Source organism: Microtus pennsylvanicus, chromosome 2 (genome assembly GCF_037038515.1).
Source record: "Microtus pennsylvanicus isolate mMicPen1 chromosome 2, mMicPen1.hap1, whole genome shotgun sequence".
Lineage (NCBI taxonomy): Eukaryota > Metazoa > Chordata > Mammalia > Rodentia > Cricetidae > Microtus > Microtus pennsylvanicus.
Window position 1 is genome coordinate 105,477,891 of NC_134580.1, and position 20,018 is coordinate 105,497,908.

Sequence of the window (20,018 nt, forward strand, 5' to 3'; positions counted from 1 at the left end):
GCCAGGGGCTGACCTTCTCGGGGAACACCATGGACTCTCGGAGCTGGGCCTGAGCAGAGACTAGGCTGCGGTTGATGGAATGTACTCTGTGGGAATGTTCCTTTGGGGAACATGCTGCCTGGGACTTAAGTCCCTTATGGGGGAGGCCTGGGCAGGCAGGAGCAGCTCTCTCTCCTCCTGAGGGTCTGCCGACCTGTTGCCTGGTCACAGGCCCCCAGTTCTCATGGCTAGCTTCAACTTAGAGCTGACATGGCCTCCCATCCCCAGGGGGTAGCCCAGGCAAGCACAGTCCTTGGTTTGTGCTTTAGAATGTTGGCGAGCTGGGCTGGGAAAGAGCTCTGAGACCCCACGGCTCTGAGGCACAGGATGGATTCTGAGCATCTTCCTCATGCCACCGAGTCAGGTCTCCCCCAATCAGGGGCCCCTGCCTCCTCTGTGGGCCCGGCCTGAGCTGTTAGGGTGTTTGTGCTTTTTGTTGGGTTGGGATGAGCCTATTCAAGGGCAGCCACAGAGCTGTGAAAGATCTGCTGTGCCAAGGAACTGGGTGGCAAGTGGCCAGGAAGAGGAGGGGAATACTCCTACCAGGCCTTTCCCATTACAGTCCAGCTTCTTGGTTATCAGTTCCTGAGCCAGGTGACCCCTCCCCACCAGAACCAAAGAGTACCTTGGAGAGGCCAGCCTGGTGCTGGGCACTGCGAGAGCTCCGCCCACCACATCCCCATTGGCCAGTTGATGTTCCATCATCCAATAGTGTGGACAAATTGTTCCCCCAGCTTCTCCAAAAACCTCAATCCTGCTCTGTTCTTTAAGGACATAGCCCAGTGGTACCTCATGATCTAAGCTCACCCCAAAATAGGTGACCTGGTACTGGGGTTCCAGGACCCCAGAGGAGCATCAGCGTGAAGCTTCAGGCTCAGCTTCTATCATTATTTCTCCCCTATTCAGACCTCTTCCCTCTGGGCCCCTGTATGGTTTCTGGGAGCTTCCTAGGAACATGGGTCCATGGGTAGGGAATAGTCTGGTCTCCCAAGTGGTAGAAAGGACAGAAGGGACCCCCAGAGGCAGTCCCATTTATTGACCTGGGAAGAACTAGGAGTACCTTCTGGCTGCCACCTCCTCTGCCAAGTCAGAGAAACCATGTGTGTGTGAGTGTGTGTGTGTGTGTGTGTGTGTGAGAGAGAGAGAGAGAGAGAGAGAGAGAGAGAGAGAGAGAGAGAGACAGAGACACAGAGAGAGAGACACAGAGAGAGACACACACAGAGAGAGACACAGAGAGAGAGAGACAGAGAGAGACAGAGACAGAGTGAGAGAGAAAGACTGTGTCTGTGTCTGTCTTGGGAGTAAACTGCTCAGTTTTTGCAAATATATTAGAAAACTGTTTCTCATAGAGGCTGCTTGTATGAGGCAGGATTGAGGCTTCTCCAGGCTGAGAAGCAATGACCACTCAGGGTCCCCTCCCATGTGTCCTAGATGACATTCTCAAACAGCTGCATGGAGTTCATGATGTTCTCATCCTGTATGAAGAAAGGAGAGGCTGGTCAGGAGCTGGGGGCAGGGCAGTGGTATTCCCCAATCCTGACTAACTGTAGATTCCTGTCAGGGATTATGTCTCACCGAGGGCCAGAGAAATGGGGAGTAGCTGGTCCCAGAGCCCAAGTGGCAAGGTGCAGCCTGTCCTCCCTAGGGATGGACTGCAGGGCCTGGTCATGGCTGCTGCACAAAAATCTCCTAGCTGCAAGTCAGGTCAGGGACCAGGGTTGATGGAGAGGTAGGAGGCGGTGGTGTGCGTTTCCTGTCTCCATGGACTCTGAGAGGAGGGCCAGCAGCAGAGCCAAGAAAGCACTGGATGCCTTTCCCTTAGTGTGATTCTGTCTGGGGGGTACACTGGGCTAATCGCCCCTCTGCTGACCCCACACTGCTCTCTGATTGGAGATGATATGAGAATCGCTGAGAGAGGGTCTGGGAGTCAGGACAGGGTAGACAAGGGAGAGACAAGTTCAGGGGACACCAAGGTGATAGACTCAGGAAAGATGGAAGATTCCCAGAGAGGTGGGGCCTGAGGGCAGCTAATGCCATCCTCCATGTGCCCTGGCAGGAACAGGATCCTGTGTGTGAGGAGGGAGGGAGGGGAATACAGAGAAACAGAGAGAAAGACATGCACACACACACACACACACACACACACACACACACACACACACACACAGAGACCACAGAGGAACCAGATGCCACCTACCTTCTGACAGGTCTCCAGAAACTCGTCAATGGTCACCACTCCATCCTGGTTCCTGTCCATTTTCTGCAACCCAAACCATGCCCAAGGTAAGCCTGTCTCCCTTAGGGCCTTCCCCTACTCCAGCCTGAGTACACTGTTGGAGTTCGGGTGGGGCCTTCTTCCAGTTCAACTGGTCCCTCCATTTCCCATCCTTCCCAGCCAACCTTACTCTAAGGTCTCCTCAGGTGGCCTGCTGAGGGGGCTCTTTGCTGGCTCACCTTAGTTTAGCGTCCCAGAATTCCCTCTGCGCCTATCTAACCCCTCAACTTTGGGACAAAAGCCTGCACTTTAGAGGCACCGAATGATGCAAGTAAAATGGAACCATTGGTTCCTTCTGCGCCTCCAGAATGGGAGCAACTTCAGCACTATTCAGGTAGGGTGGGAGGAGGGGAGCTTGCTTCAAATATGTCCCAAAAGGCACTAAAATACTGGACCCTGTGTGGGTACCAGCTGCCTCTACACGTAGGGGCCCAGAATACTTCATTTTCCAGATGAAGTTCATTGGGACAGGGCCTGGGTTTCATTCATTCTCCCAAAGGACTCCGGCAATCAGCTGGGGCGGGGAGCCCATCTGCGGCTCAGTGCGGACTAGAGGCTCACTAGGGTTGCCCCGCCCCCATCGAAGGTCAGGGCTCACACACCTGGAAGAACCTCTCCACATGCTCCAGGGGTGCGTCCTCCCGCAGGATGGGGTAGGTGTGGCGGCCCATCATGTCGTAGATGGATTTCATGATGGCCAGCATCTCCTGGAAGACAGAGGCCTGCATGAGCTGCTTCCACTGCAGGGACACCAAGCCACCACCAGGGCAGTGGTGAGTGAGTCTGAGGCGCCTGGGAGCTACAGAGGGTGTCTGGCCCTTCCTGTCCAATGACTGCTAAGAGAAACTGGAGATAGGCTTTCATGTACCTGTCTCTAAGACAAGAAGCTAGAGTGACTATTTCAGATAAAAATGTTTGGGCCAAACCAGACCTCCCCTGGGACTGTGTGGCAAGGTCACTAGGCAGGGCTGAGAATCACCAAGCTAGTGGCATCAGGAGAAAAGGGAAGCCAGGAGCTCAGGAGAGTAGGGACAGGCACGTCTGCTAACCCAGTACCTCTTTGGTGATGTAACCATCCTTGTTAATGTCATAGAGATTGAAGGCCCACTTGAGCTTCTCGTGGACCGTCCCTCGGAGCAGGATGGAGAGCCCAACCACGAAGTCCTGTAGAGGAGAGGGAGGGTGAGGAATAGTAGCCATGGCTGGGGCTCCCTTCTAGCCCACCAGGTGACTCCCACTGGAAGTCACACTCCCTCAAATGAGGGTCTTCCACAGTCGAGAGGCAGATATGTCCATTCAGGTGGTCAGCGTGTGAGTGTGTGTGCAAGGTTGTCTGTGCTTCTGTGTGTGAGCACATGCATAACTGTGCCTGTGTACCCCGCGGCAGTGTGTGTGTGTGTGTGTGTGTGTGTGTGTGTGTGTGCACGCACAGTCGTCAATACTGAGTCCAGCAGAGATCCAGCTGTTAGTTTGGTGTCCTGTGCTTATTTCCCGCCTTTCTGCTGTCTGGGGCTCCTTCAGCCCAGGGGAGAGTTCTACGTTAGTCCACTCAGCATCCACAAGTCAAAGGTCCTCAGACACTTTCAGTTTAACAAGCTCAAACTGGCAGGCTGCTGTCCCCTGTGGGTTGTGACAGTGGACATGACAGGATGTGACTGCCCACACAGCTGCATACGGATTCCAGCTGGAAGGCACGAGAAGCAAGCCCTCTTCCCCTCCCCACCACAGGGTCCTCTTTGGCTATTCTGAAAGGAAGACCTGTCCTGGGGAACTGCCCATGGAGCCTGCAAAGGGACAGGGTACAGCCTCAAAGGACTCAGCCCCTAGGCCCAGATTAGACTTCCTGGCCACAAGGAAGCCCATACGACAAGAAGAAGAAACCAAGGGAAACAGAACAGCAATTTGTAAGGAACAGAACATTCTAGAAGGGGAAAAAAAACCTGATGAAAACAAGGAGCTGCAGAGGTTAGAAACCTGGTATGCCTTACAATAAAAACAGGACACTGTTTATAAAAGAGGAGAGGGGAACGATCGAAGATCAAGACCAGAAAGACCTTGCTAGTTGGTAGGGATCAAAAATGATGAAAGAAGGTTTGGGGGAGCAAGTGGGGTCTTCCAAGAAGTGGACACACACATACACACACACACACACACACACACACACACACAGAGAGAGAGAGAGAGAGAGAGAGAGAGAGAGAGAGAGAGAGAGATCCTGGGGGACAGCACCAGGACAGAAAACCTAGGCAGAACCAGAGAAAAATACAGCCAAGTGAGTCAGAGAAATTGGGAAAGATTTCCCCCAAAGACAAAGCTAAGTTCCCAGGCCCCACCCCCCATCCCGAGACTGGCACAGTGTGTGAGATCAACTACAGTTGAACCCCACGACACAAGTCCTGGTGAGACTCAGAAAAACTGGCTGCCAAGAGAGGGTTTCCAGAGAGAAACACAAAGCCAACTAGGAGAAGCCAATCAATATCAATCATCCATCCATCCATCCATCCATCCATCCGTCCATGCATCCATTATCCTTGTCAGTAAGGCCCCACACACCTGATCAGAATCATCTGGTGGGGCTGTTGAACAGTCCCTGGGGGACTGAAGCCTGAGGAACAACCTTCCTGGAAGTTCTAGTTCGTGCAGCAGGTGAAAGAGAGGAAGGGTAAAGGTATTTCCGGATATCCAGTGGCTTGAAAGTCACTTCCCACACACTCTTTCCAAGAAGCTGCTGGAAGACGCGCCCTTGGAAAGAGAGCAAAGCCAGGAAGAAGTTAAGAGATTCCCCAGTCTGGGGGACTTGGCCCCAGGGGAAAGAGGAAGTGGGTCCAAGGGGCCCGAGGGAGCTGGGGATCCCTCAGTCGCTTTACAGTTGAATCCTGCAGTCAGTTGTTGAGGGGGATGGGAAATGTTGTGTGCTCGGGGAGGCTGAAGACACCACACCTAAACAGGACAGCCCAGAAGAGTCATGGAAACGTGTTATAAGGAGACTGCCCTGTCAGTGCACTGGTCTTGGAAGTCATGAATAAAAAACTCAAAGGAGAAGCAAGGTGGTATTTCTTATACTTTTAGGCTGGGAAATGATCACCAAAGTGTGGGCGTGGTTTACCCAAGCAAGGAAGATTCAAAGTCATCCCTGAAGCCTGGACAATCCAGCCCCACCCCACCGCCTACCCCACAGGCTTTCCCTGTGGGAGGATGAGGCACAGTGTGGTGTCTACTTGGGTGTAATCTTCTCAAGCAGACCACTAGGGGGCACTAGCACCCTCCTCTCTTCTGGAAACCTGACTTTTAGCCCACACAGCTCGCTCTAACAGAGCACTGACTGTCGCTGCAAGGCCACCGAAGGGACAGCCCATTTGTCAAGCAGCATATTTTCAAGTGTGTCCACCACCAGCCTTAACTCCAGGCTCAAAGGTGTGAGCCCCAAAGCAGCACCCAGGTTGCATGCAGGTTTCTAAGATCTCAGAGGTGAACACGAAGAAGCTGGTAAGAACTAAGGGTGACTGTCGGACTGCAGGCCAACCTGGGATGACAGTTAACACCATATTAGGGAGGCCAACTTGGTCAGTAACATGGAAGCCATGATGGGGTTGGGGTTGGGTACAGTACAAAGAAGTGGCCACGCCCTCTAGACACGTGATAGCTTCACTTTCCAAATGAGCGGCTTGTCCAATGCCATTTTCAAGCTGGCTACCCAGAGGCACCCATAGTTTCTGAAGTGTTCGGGAAGCTCTGTGCTTTCCTGATAAGACGCACTTGCTGAATCAGAAAGAGCTTCCGTGGCATGGACTGTTAAGGTACATCCATGTTCAACACCGTCCACAGCAGGGGGAAGGCGGGAGGAACCTGGGACCATGGACCACATCCATGTTCAACGCCGTCCACAGCAAGGGGAAGACGGGAGGGACCTGGGACCACGGACCACATCCATGTTCAACACCGTCCACAGCAAGGGGAAGACAGGAGGGACCTGGGACCACGGACCACATCATGTTCAACACCGTCCACAGCAGGGGGAAGACGGGAGGGACCTGGGACCACGGACCACATCATGTTCAACACTGTCTACAGCAGGTGGAAGGCAGGAGGGACCTGGGGCCACATCCTCTCAGTTTGGATGGGGTTCGCTAGTTTTACTGTTTTTTGTTGCTGCTGTCATTTTGTCAAGGATGAGAAGTTGTAATATATTTCCTCCTCCCCCCTCTCCTCCCCCGGAAGGTTCTGAGGTGTTGAGTTGGGTTGAGAGTCTGCCAGAGCTCCCTCCTCCCACCTGAGAGGACCATTCTAGACTCCAGGGATCCTGGCCCATGGAACATGGAGGACGGAGCAGTGGAGATATGTGCCCCTCCCTTCCTCCAGAAAGCTTCCCAGAGTAGAGTGTCACAACCAGGAAGTTCCTCAGGGGACTGAAGCCAGAGGGATTCATTTCACACACAGAGAAGATATCGGTGCTGGATGAGAAGGTGCCGGGGCCCCATCCCAGGCACTGACATATCCTGCTTCCCAGACACATCACCTAATCCAAGATCCCTCTCTGTGCCACCCAGGAAGGTTCCACAGGGATAGTAAGTGATGGTCACAGGAGGGGGTAGGCACCATGACCTTCCTGGTCCATGGACACACACAGGGGTCCTGGGAAGCTGACTGAAGGGCTCATTGATGAGTAGGGAAAGCTCTCCCACATGGTTGTGGCTGGGTACTTCTCAGAGAATTCCTTTCACTACTTCTCGAAGAGGCTCTGTGGCCTCAGGCGGGAACCCCAGGAGCTGGCCACAGAGGAAGCCTGGGGAGCCACATCTTCCCTGCTAGCTCCCTGTTCTCACTGGGTTGTCTATGTGCACTGACTTTGGTGTTGCAGGTGTTAACGAAAAGCAGTGGTAACAACCCTGTGCGTGTACAGGGACGATGGGCCTTCTGGTCAGGGCGGGGGTGCTGTGGTCACAGAGCTGAACCCAGGCTCCCAGGCCCATCCAGTGTCTCTCTGTGGCTGGTGCTGTGTAAAAATAACCCAGTGGCATTATTGACGAGTTATTATTACCCCAGCCTGGCTGTCCATGGCCTTTCTGAGCTGTGCGCTTGCTAGACCGCTTTCCTGCTGGCCGCCCTTGGCCTTGGAAGCCAAGCTGGGGCACTTATCGATCAGGTTAGCTCTCAGTGAGGTCCTCTCTGAAGAGGTTTCAGCTTTTTCTCTTGTAGCTATTTTTAGGGACCTGGGCTCCACAGATGGGGCCTGTCTCAAATGACTGCATGTGACCAGGCCTGGGAGGAACCCATGCTACCTACCACTGCTCACGGGGAGCCCAGGCTGTCTGGGTTGACGTGGGGGGTTCTGGCTTCTCTTTCCCCACTCTGAACAACAATGGCCGCCACTCATGGTGTCTTGCCGGGATGACAACCTGGAGGCTTCAAGCCCACTCAACACGTTCTCTGGGTGTTTCTGACCTTTTATGCTTAGCAATAAGGTCAGGGAACAATGAAATTCCACTAACCTTGCCCCATTTGAGAGCTAGGCATAGCAGCTCATGGCTGTAGTCCTGGTATTCTGGAGGGAGTGGAGGAGGATTGTGAGTTTGAGGCCAGAGTGGATGATACAGAGAGACCTGGTCTCAAAGAAACAAAGGCAAGGGCTGGTGAGATGTTAAAGGTACTTGCTACCAAGCCTGACACCCTGAGTTCAATCCCCAGGGCCCACATGATAGAGAAAACTGACTCCTGCAAACTGTTCGCCAACCTCACACACTTGCTACTGCATGTGCCCCTCCCCAGAGACGTGATAAATTAATTTTTAAAAATCCTTGACCTCTTTTTAAAATATAGACTTGTGTTGGGTCACTGCTAGCTGAGGGTGTATTGGCAGCTTCCTTGGCTGACTAGCTGAGTTAGATGCAAACTCACAGAACGGAAGAGAAAGCTAGCCTGTGTTCTGAGGGGACCACTCCGGAGACCTCAGGGCAGGCATACAGGTCGGCAGGACCTACCTCAAAGTGGATGGCCCCGTTCCCATCAGCATCGAAGGCATTGAAGAGGAAGTGTGCGTAGGTGGTAGCATCTGGAGAGAGAGAGGGCAAGGCTGGAGCTGCTCCGATCTCACACAGTCCTGCCTGGGCTCAGGCCCAGTGAGGGCTCCTCTCTGGTAGGTCAGAAGCAGCATCAGACCCTCCATAAAGGAGGGGTGGCTAGGAAGGTGGGGATGGTCATAAGGCCCCCTCCCCAGAGGGCTTGGAAGTAGTGGGGAGGGGCTTGGCCGTGGACTTACCTCCCTGAGGAAAGAACTGTGAGTAAATGAGTTTGAAGGTCTCTTCATCCACCAGGCCCGTGGGACACTCCTGCAGTGAGAAGCCATACCTCTCAGTGGCCTTAGCCACTCCTGGCTCCATGCCTGACTCCACAGGGCTGACCTCTCTCCACCTTCTGGGAGGATGAGGTGCCCACTATCTGAGGAACAGTTGTGCCCCCTGAGCCCTGGGCAGGCAGAAGGCACAATAGACAGGGCTGTGGAGGCGGTTCCCTTCATGCCGATGCCATCCCAATTGGTACAGCATTGGAGACCCTCACAGAAGAGCATGGTGGCTTTCACAATATCTATTCTGAACCATACCTCCCCCATAGCTCTTCCATAAAATATGAGCCCTGAAAAGAACCCCATTTCCTGGGTAGGAGACAGAAGATGGAGAGATAGATAGAGTCTCTCTCTCTCTCTCTCTCTCTCTGGACTCTAATGGGGACTGGGGACACAGGGGCACTCACATTCTTGAAGCCTCGGTAAAGGGACTGCAGCTCCTTCTTGGTGAACTTGGTTAGGGCCTGCAGCTGGTCCAAGCCCTCTGGCTGGTGGCGCACCGTGGACAGCTCCAGTTCACTGTCACTGCTGTCTGGAGGAGGACACAGACCCAGCAGGGAGAGAGACATGTGGTGTGGGCAGGAACTGGGACACAGGCAGAAGGAGAGGGTGGAGGGACTCTCCTTGTGTGACTACCCTGTACGGCCATGCTGGCTGTGCAGGGCACAGAGGGAGGGGCCGTGACGGAGTTGTGCCTTTTGGCTGGCTGTTCTAAGCTTCTGTTCCACCATAACGTAGCTCCTCTATTTCTGAGCATATCCACTTCCTCAACCACATGGGGAAGGGAAGAGGGGTGGAGACATGAAAGATCTCACAGCAAGATACTATCTTTAGACTGTCTCTTCCCTGCAGACCCCCTTGATCTCATCAGGAATGGGAAGGCACTCATCTTGGTCCACCCCAGCCTGATAAGCTTGCTATGTAGCTGGGTAAGGGCAAGGTCATTGTTTCCATTTCTGTTAAAACAAACAAACAAAACAGCACACCAGAATGTGTGTCAGGGTTGCCCTGAGGTAGAACGAGACTTCTGGTGATCTTTCCTAATTATCTGATCCCCGCCCCCCATACATTTTCTTGGGAGTGGCATGCATCTTGTTCACAAAACAAAGTAAAAGCTCTGGACGAGAGAACTGCAACCGCCTGCCCCTTTGTGGGCGACATGTTCTCAAAATGCTCCATCTTCTGCTGGCACAGGTGTAGAAGATCCTTTATACCACAACCAGGTCTCTACCAACAAGGTCGGCCAGAGACTGTACAACCGGCCTGCTGGGCCTCGGGGCAGCCTGCACACGGGGCAGCCTGCACACACGGGGCAGCCTGCACACACGGGGCAGCCTGCACACACGGGGCAGCCTGCACACATGAGGCAGTCTGCACAGACGGGGACAGCCTGTACACAGGGCAGCCTGCACACACGGGGCAGCCTGCACACACGAGGCAGTCTGCACACACAGGGACAGCCTGTACACAGGGCAGCCTGCACACACGGGGCAGCCTGCACACACGAGGCAGTCTGCACACACAGGGACAGCCTGTACACAGGGCAGCCTGCACACACGGGGCAGCCTGCACACCGGACAGCCTGCACACACGGGGCAGCCTGCACACACGGGGCAGCCTGCACACATGGGGCAGCCTGGCCTCAGAAGCACCTGATGTTTCCCTGGCCAACCATATACCCTGGCTCCTAGGTGAAGGCGTTCTCTTCCCCCGTCTCTCACATTTCTGTGCTTCTGCTTCATTGAGAACACCGGTTCTCAACCTTCTTAATGCAATGACCCTTTAACACAGTGACTCCCCAACCATAAAATTATTTTGTTGATACTTTATAACTGTAATTTTGCTACTGTTATGAATCATAATGTAAATATCTGTTTTCTGATGGTCTTAGGTAACCCCTGTGGAATGGTTGTTCCACCCACTGAAGGCCTGAGAACCACTGATTTAGAGGCTGCACCCAAGGGGAAATTCCCCAAAGTGCTTTCCAGACAATGTCCCTATATGTTTTCCCTCCTGCTCCATGCTGCGGTGCCCTGCCTCTGGTTAAGGCGAACCCTCCCATGTGGGCAGTGGGTCCCGGGACTCAAGCCTGAACTCCTTCTCCATCTCTTCTCCATGTCTTTTCCCTTCTCTCTGGCCATTCCCATCTTCATATGGATATACCGGACTCTAAACTGTCTTGTGATCCTGAACTTGAATGCAGCACCTTACGCAGGTTGGGTGAGCGATCTACCACTAATCTATACCCAAGCCCTAGAACCACTGTCAAATTTGGCTACCTATCAAATGAAGCCTTGGCAAGTCACATGTGAGCCTGCAATGCCACTCTGGTTGGTGTCCCATGAGGATCTGTCCCCAGATAGGGTCACCTGTCCAAGGAAGCTCCCAGCAACAGTGAGAGTTTTGTGTATTTCACTTTTTTTAAACAGATGGGGGAGCCATCTTTGTCTATCATAGCAGGACGGGCAGACAGATGTGGAGGGCACACCCCAAGGAGGAGCCTCCAGTGTGAGCTGCACAGAGCAGCCCGGAAGCTGGAAGGAAGGGCTTGCCTTCTTTAAGAGGGAGGCCTTTTAAATTTTTATAAAAATGCCCAGAAACATGCTTTCTCCAGAAACAAAATTCAGAGATGAAAGCCCAGGCTGGGGAGACTAAGATGGGAGAGGAAGGATAAAACATCAGAAATTTTATGATGAGAAGATCACTTCATCCTGAAGATGGCATAATACAAAATATACTACATCACTTAAACACAGCTGTTAAGTATCTAAAGCAAAGTAAATAAGTAAATAAAAAAAATCAGAATTCCAGGGAGGAACAAATACAGCACAGCCACATTTGAAAATATAAACATTCTTTTTCAGCAACTGGCACACACAGATATAAAAGATTCAGAAACCACTATCAACCAATTTGATCTAATTAATATTTATAGAACACTATACAGAGATTGTAGAATATACTTTCTTTTCAAAGCCTACTCTGCGGTTGCCAGGATATACCAGATGCTGGTACATAAAACGGATCTGACCATGGTGGTAATAAGTTAAAATTCAAGTAAATGTTTAGAAAAATCTTAAGTGTTTGAAAATGAAACAATACACTTGTAATGAGCCCACAGGTTGGAGAAGGAAAAATTACAAGGTGAAGTTTGATCTGAGTGATAGTGAAGACACAGACTGTCAAGATCTGCTGAGTGTGGGGAAAGTTGTTTCCAGAGAGAATGTCATAGCCTTTAAGTTCTTCTATCAGGCCAGGCGTGCTGGCACACGTCTTTAATCCCAGCACTTGGGAGACAGAGGCAGGCAGATCTCTGTGAGTTCAAAGCCAACCTGGGCTATAAAGTAAGTTCTAGAACAGCTAGGACTGCTACACAGAGAAATCCTATCTTTAAAAACAAAGAAGGAGGAGGAAGAAGAAGAAAGAAGATAGGTACCCAGGCACAGTGACCCATGATTGTAATCCCAGCACTCAGGAGACTGAGGCAGGAGGATAGTCCCCAGTTCAAAATCAGACTAGGCTACAGTTCCAGACCCTGTCTCAAAACAAACAATGACAACGACAAAACAACAGCAGATGATAATAATGACAGAGAAAAGAAGAGTAGAGCTCAAGAAACAATGAAACAAATCAATAGAGAGAAAAACCAATAAAGCCACGATGAAATCCAGTAGGAAGTAATAGGCTTGGAAAACTTATCTCTAGTGCATACATCTGGTAAGGACTCATGTCCAGAACATGTAACGAACTCTGTAAGCCAACACTAATAGAACTGATAACTCCACCTTCTCGGAGAGAAGACATACAAATGATCAGCACAAGACCTGCCTTCAGCATCAACCTAACACTCAAAGAAATGCCAAGGAGCCAATGTAAGTGGCAAATCATCCAATCCTCTGTGATGCCCATGAGATGGATGCACTGAATGTTGGTGAGGGTGGGACTCTCCCAGGAGCTCGTGCTGTGTTACAGTGAGTATAACACGGTGTACACAATGGACCACTGCTTGGCAGACTTATGGCCACAATCACATGGGACAAATGGGGATGCACAAAGTCCACAGGAAGACTTGGGCAAGGCTATTTAAGGAAGCCTTGATCTTCTTAGTGTTTCCAGCGGCAAAACTGAAAGTCGCCCCATCAGTAAAAACATGGAAGTATGGCCTATTTATTATAAAAGAATAATATTCTCTATTAAAAACAAACAAGGATCCATTCATATATAAAAACACAAAGCCATCTCAAAATGTTAAGACAATTTGCTCTAGACCAGCCTGATGACCTAAGTTTGGCTTCCGGGAACCCAATCTGTAGGTCAGATATCCTGCATATCAGATATTTACATTATAATTCATAACAGTAGCAAAATTATAGTGAAGTAGCTATGAAACAACTATGAGGAACTGTATTAAAGGGTCACAGCATTAGGGTGGGTGAGAACCACTGCTCTAGACCCAAGGAAAAGCAAACCCAGATGTACGTAAGTGCGTGAAGATTAACCAGGTCTGGGACTATCTGCCATGGTCCTGTGCATTGTGTGGGCCATGTGTGTGCAGGTACTCACAGAGGCTAGAATAGGGCCCAGATTCCCTGGGGCTAAAGTCACAGGTGGTTGTGAAAGGAAGGGGAATAGGGAGGAGAGGGAGGGGGAGGGAGAGAAAACGGAGGGAGAGAGAGAGATATAATAAATTTTTTAATGGCAAAGCCGGGCATGGTGAGGAGGGGGAGACAGTGTGCAGGCTGAGGTAGAAGGGTTGTGAAGGCCAACCAGGGAGACAGAGTCTGTGAGACTGTGTCCGGAGAAACCAACAGGGGACTAAGTGTCCCTGCCCCTTTTAAGGTCAAGCAAACAGGTCTCAAAGGGCCACCCGTGATCCCCACACCCTGATCAACACAGAAACCTTGGTCTCAAACCCTGGTCACAGCAACATTAGGAGGGAAGTGGAGCCGCCCTTCACTCTGGAGGACAGATGCAAAATCTTGACGCCATGTTTGCTAGCTGTGCTCAGCATTTTTTTGACATTTTTTTTAGTGTATGATAATTAAGATCTGGGTGATTAGAAGAAGGGAAAATCATACGAAAAAATAACCAAACGTGGTGGTGTGCACTTGTGATCCTGGCACTTGGGAGGCAGAGACCAGAGGAGCAGGAGCTCAAGGCCAGCCTCGTCAGCCCATGCCGAGAGAACTGAGGAGGTTGAGGCGGAAGAAAAGGGGGAGGAAGAGGGGGAGGAGGAGATGAATTCATGAAAGATCAATAGCAGCTCTCTGCAACAGTAAGCACTAAAAATAACAGGTAACACCCGCGCAGGCAATACAACTAAGCCACTGAATTAGTAAGGGAAACTCGGAGGACCTCTACAGACAGATACACGACCATGCAGCATGGGACCATGTGGTAGTAACAAAATACTACAAAGATGGATAATACTGCAAACACAGCATTTCTTCTTAAAGTCATATATATATACATATGCATAGTCAATGCAATCCCAATAAAAAATCCAGGGTGGGGATCTGGGAAGATGGGTCGGTTGGTAAAGTGATTGCTGTGCCTCCAGTACCCACATAAAAACACAAGTCAGGTGGCTCATGCATATAATCCCCATTCTGGAAGGTGGAACAGTGGGATTCCTGGGATTCCCTGTCCAGCCAGTCTAGCCTACTTGTCTGCTAAGAAATGCTATCTCAAAAACAAGGTGGCTGATGCATGAGGGATAACATCTGAGGCTGACCATGCAAATGTATACACACACATACGCACATGAATACAAGCACACGCACGTATGCAAGCACACACACCCACCCACACACACACACACACACGCACGCGCATGTACACATGTGCATATGCGCACACACTCATGCACACATGCATGCACACGCGTGTGCATACACACACACAAGCCACTCCCATGCCTTAGTTGACTCCTTCCCAACCACCATTTTCTAGTTAGGCTGATCCCCCATCCCCCACCCTCAGCTCGGACTTCACCTCTGACATAGCTCTCCCCTCCCTCTCTCCACTCAGCTATACTGTCCCATAAAACCTACCAGGTATCCTATTCCCCACTGGGCCTCTGCTCATATCCCAGTTGCCTTCTCAGAGGGAACAACAGCATTGTTATCTACCCCCATCCTGGTCTTGGGCCTTGGGTTGGCTGTAACTTGTTGACATATGCTGATTTCTGCTTTCTGTGTAGGGACTAAATGCTCCACCCAAGCAGTGACATTCTATGTGGTCAGATTTGGTGACAGGGTGTGCTGGAGGTCATTGCTGTGGTTCGGATGAGTGTCCCCAAAGGTTTGGTCGTAACAAGAGATGTCAAGAATGAAGCAGTCCCTAGCCACTGAATGGACTGGGGTAGGGGAGGAGGAGTCTTGGGTGAAGGGTTACTCAGAAGGACAAGAGAACAAACAGGGAGCTAAATGGCTTTTGTGTCATTGGCACTCCAGTGTCCCTCCAATGCCCCCACTGATGACCAGAGCACCAGCACAGCTGAATCCTCTACCTCTGTCCAGCAGCCCCACTAAGACTCAAGGATCTCCCTGTCTCTGTCCCAGCCCTGGGACTCATAGCTTCGTGGGTTAGGGGACTGAACTCAAGTCCTCATGTTTTCAGGTCAAATTACTTTACCAGTTTCCCAAAAGAAACTTTTCTTGATGTTTAAAAAAGTCAGGAGTCCTACACTGTCTGAAACATTGTAGGCGGGGCTTTTTTGAAAAGCTCGTTTAGAGGTTCTAGACATGAACGCAGCTACTGGTGTGCCTAAAGATCGCTCCTCCTCTGTTTGGTCTGAGCTTGTCCTCTTAGACCGAGCACACAGGAGAGTCACATTGTAAGGGAGGAAGGGGACACTTTCCTGGCCAGCCAGGTCAGTCTAATCAATGCTCGTGATCAACAGGGAAGCAGATGCTACAGCCAACTCACCCTCAGAGTCAAGCTGGGTTTTCTTACCAGTGCATAAACAGCACAGACTGCGGTCCTGCCCTCCACTCTGTGTCTCTCTCTGTGCACGACTCACCTGTAGGGGCTTGGGAAACGCGACTTAGATCTCGGATTCACTAAGAGGACCTATGCAGGGCCTGGGGAAGGGGCCTTCTGGGCCTGCTCCAGAGCTGAACCCAACAAAGCTTCCTTGTTGCTGACACCCCTAGAGGTCTCCTGCATCTTGCCACAGTATGAGGGGAGGCAGAAACAAGAGCAGACCCCCCCCCCCCAAACCTCCTCTTGATTTGGCTGAGTATTCCAAAGTTCTTTCTTTGGAACAGATTCCAGAAGCTCTACCATATTCACCGGCTCCAGTGCCAGTGACCACGACCCTCCCAATATTCTGTCCTCCCCTCCTCCTCGGTGCTGTCGGATCAGGGCCCCAACATGGTGCAGCAGCGCACTCACACACCCCACAGTCACCTCTGTGTTCACCATGCCTGACCAGGGACAGACAGAACGGGCAGAGTGAACAGACACCCCCCCTCCCCAGTCACCAGGAGCACTTGGCATAGTTAGGGTTGAATCGGTTTCTTTAAAAACAGCTCCGTGTTCATCAAGAGGGCAGCTCACTCACACGAGACCTTTAGATGCAAAGTTAAATTTCACTTATTTTGGGATGTTCCAGGACCACTAATGTCCTCAATAATCTCCCAAACCAGTGACTTTACATCATCCCACATTGTGGGTAGCTGGTGGCTTGTGATAAACCCTGTAAGGATTCTTGCGAATAGGGAAGAAAGTGGTTCTAATCACGGTCCTCGGACCCAGGCCTGGAGGGATCCTAGATCTCGGCTCTTGGCAGCCGTAACTGGGCCTGAAATTGCCTGCTAGGACCTCCTGTTTACAGGGTAAGACTGCTGGGTCTCAGCCGTTTCTTAGGCCCCATTGTTATGTATCCTCTAGGAATAATCAACCCATGGGCCATGGGTTTGAGGATAACCATGAAGGAGTCCAATATGAAAAATTGTGAACTTACTTAAAACATGAGATATTTGAAATTTTAGAAACTTTTTCTTAACACAACATCATGTTGTAATATCAAAATGCTAGATACCCCTGTGACCTGTGACCTAGACCTTGTGGTTCCACAGAAGAGTCCCATTGACGTCTGTGGAGGGAGTAGAAGCCACGGGACAAGACTTCCAGCTTAGTCTGAGTAGTCTCTTCCCCCTGTAAAGGAACTCTGGACCTTGAGTTTCCTCTGAGTTTGTTAGCTTTCCATCACTGTAACAAAATACCCGAGGTAAACAGATTACAAGGAAGAAGGGTTTGTTTCCATCATGGTTTGGGATGGTTTAGTCCATGGTCTCCAGGCCCTGCTGTTTTGGAGTAATGTCCACCTAGCACACCACAACAAGAGTACAGGGCTCCCAAAGCCTGTCCATCTCACTGGGGCTGGGATATGAACAGAGAAAAAGAATCTGAGCTCTCAAGGAGACTGGGAGGTAGCTCAGTCAATAAAGGGTTTGCCAGGCAAACATGAGGACCTGCACCCAATTCCCAGGGCCCTGTAAAAAAGCTGGGTGTGGTGGTTTGCTTGTGATCCAGGTCTAAGGAGGTTGAGACAGGAGGATCTCAGTGAACTCCCTGGCTGGCCAGGCTTGCTGAATTGACAGGCTCCACATTCAGTGAATGGCCCCATGTCCCAAAGGTGAACAGATCCTGAGGGATGACATTCACACACAGTCCCTTTATGGGCTTCTGTTGTAGAATATTAATTTAAGGTGTGTTACTTTTGTTTATGCTCTGGACTGTTTTTTGTTTAATGATACAAAGATGTGTTTGATTAAATAAAATTCACTTGTGGTCTGGAGGCTGCGTCAGCAACTAGCTGACAGGAAGTAGTAGGGAGAGCCGGGTGGAGAAGGGTTTATAAGGAGGGGTGAGGAGCAGCATGAGAACTCTTGGGAGACTTGAGGAGGCGAGCTAGGTGAGCTGCTTGCTATTCAGCCTCTCTGGGAAGCAGGATTCCACCTCAACCCTTGAATCTTGAGTTCTTTAGCGGGACAGAGATTTAGATAAGTTCTCTTAGTAGTTTTAAAAGAGTCGGTGCCTGAGGGAACAGAACTTCCTCAGGCTGCGGCTCTTGAGGCCTCGATGAGGATAGCCATAGTTTAAAAGACAGACAATTAGAAACAAGGACAGCAGGCTTCCAGTGACCCAGCTTCCTCCCATCAGGCCTCATTCCTCGACAGTCCCAAAACTTCCCTGGAGAACCACAGGTTGGAAAACAAGCCTGTAGAATATGGATTTGGGGGACAAACTCAATCCAAACTATAGCACTGTCCTGAGAACCTGTTGCTAAATGACCTTGAATCCACTGTCGGTAACAGCCTTGCCCGAGAACGAGCCTCAGCCTAGAGCAACAGCACACCTCAAGCTCTGGCCCAGGCCGTGTCCTCTTAATGTCACAACCAGGAAGGAGCCTGCATCTTGCCTGCCCTCTGCACAGCCACCAGAGGGACCTGACCTGAGCATGATGAGGAAGGAACAGTCCCATGAGGCTTCTTTATGTTCCTATGGCAGTGATGTAGTTCTGTGAGGGACCAGGGGAGAGCGCTGGGCCAGGCCGAAGAGCTTCCACCATCAGTGCGCTAACTCATCTGGACCCTGTTTGTGAGCTCTGTACCCGGTGCCACGCTTCCTCACAATGCCTGACAGGGGATGTTTCCCACTCAGGATTCGGATCTAAGTATCTGACTCCACTGTGGGCTCCAGAAGCCTGTCCTGGAAGAGACTGGAATACACATGGCTCAGTTGTCCCTGTGCCTCCCTCCCTCCCAGTGAGGGCTCCATCCAGGGCAGACATTCTGAAAGGTCCTGGCTCTGCTGTTTCCTGACTCAGCAATTTAGGAGCTGCTCACCCTCCAAAGCCTCAGTTTATCACCTTAAGAGTGGAACTTCTGAATATTGGAATAATTCTGAACATTAGAATATTCCAACATGCCTAACACAGCGAGCACCTCTACTTAGATGCTGGCTTCTTCTATTGACACCAGCAACCTAGATGTAGATACACAACCCTAGGAGCTCAGAAGTCTGGCAGTTTACAATCTGCCAGGGAGGAGAGCATCTGTGATGCTCAGAGCATCACCACTGGTGATATAATAAAATCCTGAGACTGGGGGTGCTGGAGAGATGGCTCAGCCATTAAGAGCTATGGATGCTCTTCTAGAGGACCCAGGTTCAAATCCTAGCATCCGCATGGCAGCTCACAACTGTCTGCAACTCCAGTTACTGGTAACCCGATGCCCTCTTCCAACTTCCGTGGGAACCAGATATGCACACAGTACATAGACATATATGCAGGCAAAACACCTGCCTTGGACACTTTTCTATTGTTGTGTTAAGACACGTGACAAAGGCAACTTATAAAAGAAAGCATTAACTTGGGGCTTAAAGTTTCAGAGGATTAGAGAGAGTCCCTGATGGTGGAGCAAGGACATGGCGGGAGAGGCAGCCGAGAGCTTACATCTTAGTCTACACATTGGGGCAGAAGGAGATAACTGGGAATGGCATGGGCTTTTGGAACATCAAAGCCTGCCCCAGCAACACACCTCCACCAAGGCCACGCCCCTTAGTCCTTCTAAAACATTTCCGCTGAGTGCGGACCAAGTATTCAAACATATGAGCCTATAGGGATCGTTCTTACTCAAGCCACCACATTCCACTCCCTGGCCCGCACATGCTTGTGGCCATATCATTATACAAAACACATTTTAGTCCAGCTTCTCAAGTCCCTATAGTCTTTCACAGTCCCGACACTGTTTGAAAGTTCAAAGTCTCTTCTGAGACTCAAGGCAATCTCTTAATTGTAACCCCTTGTAAAAGCAAAAGACAGATCATTTACTTTCAACATATAATGGCACAGGATATACATTACCATACTTAAAGGGAGGAAAGGGAGCATAGGGAGAAAATGCTGGACCAAAGCAAGACCAAAACCCAGCAGGACAAACTCCAAATCCCATCAAAAGGCTTCGATGGCTCTGACTGCTGACTGCAACGTACTTCTCTCTCAGGCTCGTCTCACTTCCTGCCTGCATCTCTCCTTAGCAGACTCACAGATTTGGTGCCTCTAACATCTTAAGGCTCTCCAATGCAATCTAGGCTTCACATTGACAGCTTCATGCAATGGCTCCTCAGGGTCTCCATGCTGCGACTCCCTGCCACATACCTGGCCTCAGCAGCTCTACTTAACAGTGGAGGAAGATTCCATGAACCTTTACTCGTGTATCCTTCTTGACTCTAAATCCAGAACCACATGGATGACAGTGTCAAATGGAGCTTCCCATTTGGTAGAGCCTGGTCCCCTAAATTGGCAGCAGCTTTCCTTTGTTGTTTTTGTTTTGTAGTTAGAGACTTAGCTGA

The 20,018-nt window shown here is 50.7% G+C and overlaps 1 protein-coding gene across 2 annotated transcripts in view; it reads right to left on the reverse strand.

Moving 5' to 3' along the window:
- Nucleotides 1–1,056: 1,056 nt before the first annotated feature.
- Nucleotides 1,057–20,018, reverse strand: part of Kcnip3 (potassium voltage-gated channel interacting protein 3) — a 70,895-nt gene continuing 51,933 nt past the window's right edge. Inside the window, exons 3-9 of one of the 2 annotated variants that reach the window (XM_075962094.1) lie at nt 9,062–9,186; nt 8,571–8,640; nt 8,293–8,363; nt 3,371–3,478; nt 2,917–3,021; nt 2,237–2,299; nt 1,057–1,514 (exon numbers count right to left, since the gene is read on the reverse strand). In XM_075962094.1, the coding sequence (XP_075818209.1) occupies nt 1,467–1,514; nt 2,237–2,299; nt 2,917–3,021; nt 3,371–3,478; nt 8,293–8,363; nt 8,571–8,640; nt 9,062–9,186 (590 nt within the window). In that variant the 3' untranslated portion in view covers nt 1,057–1,466. The remainder of the gene's footprint in view (nt 1,515–2,236; nt 2,300–2,916; nt 3,022–3,370; nt 3,479–8,292; nt 8,364–8,570; nt 8,641–9,061; nt 9,187–20,018) is intronic. The other variant, XM_075962092.1, reaches the window with a different exon arrangement.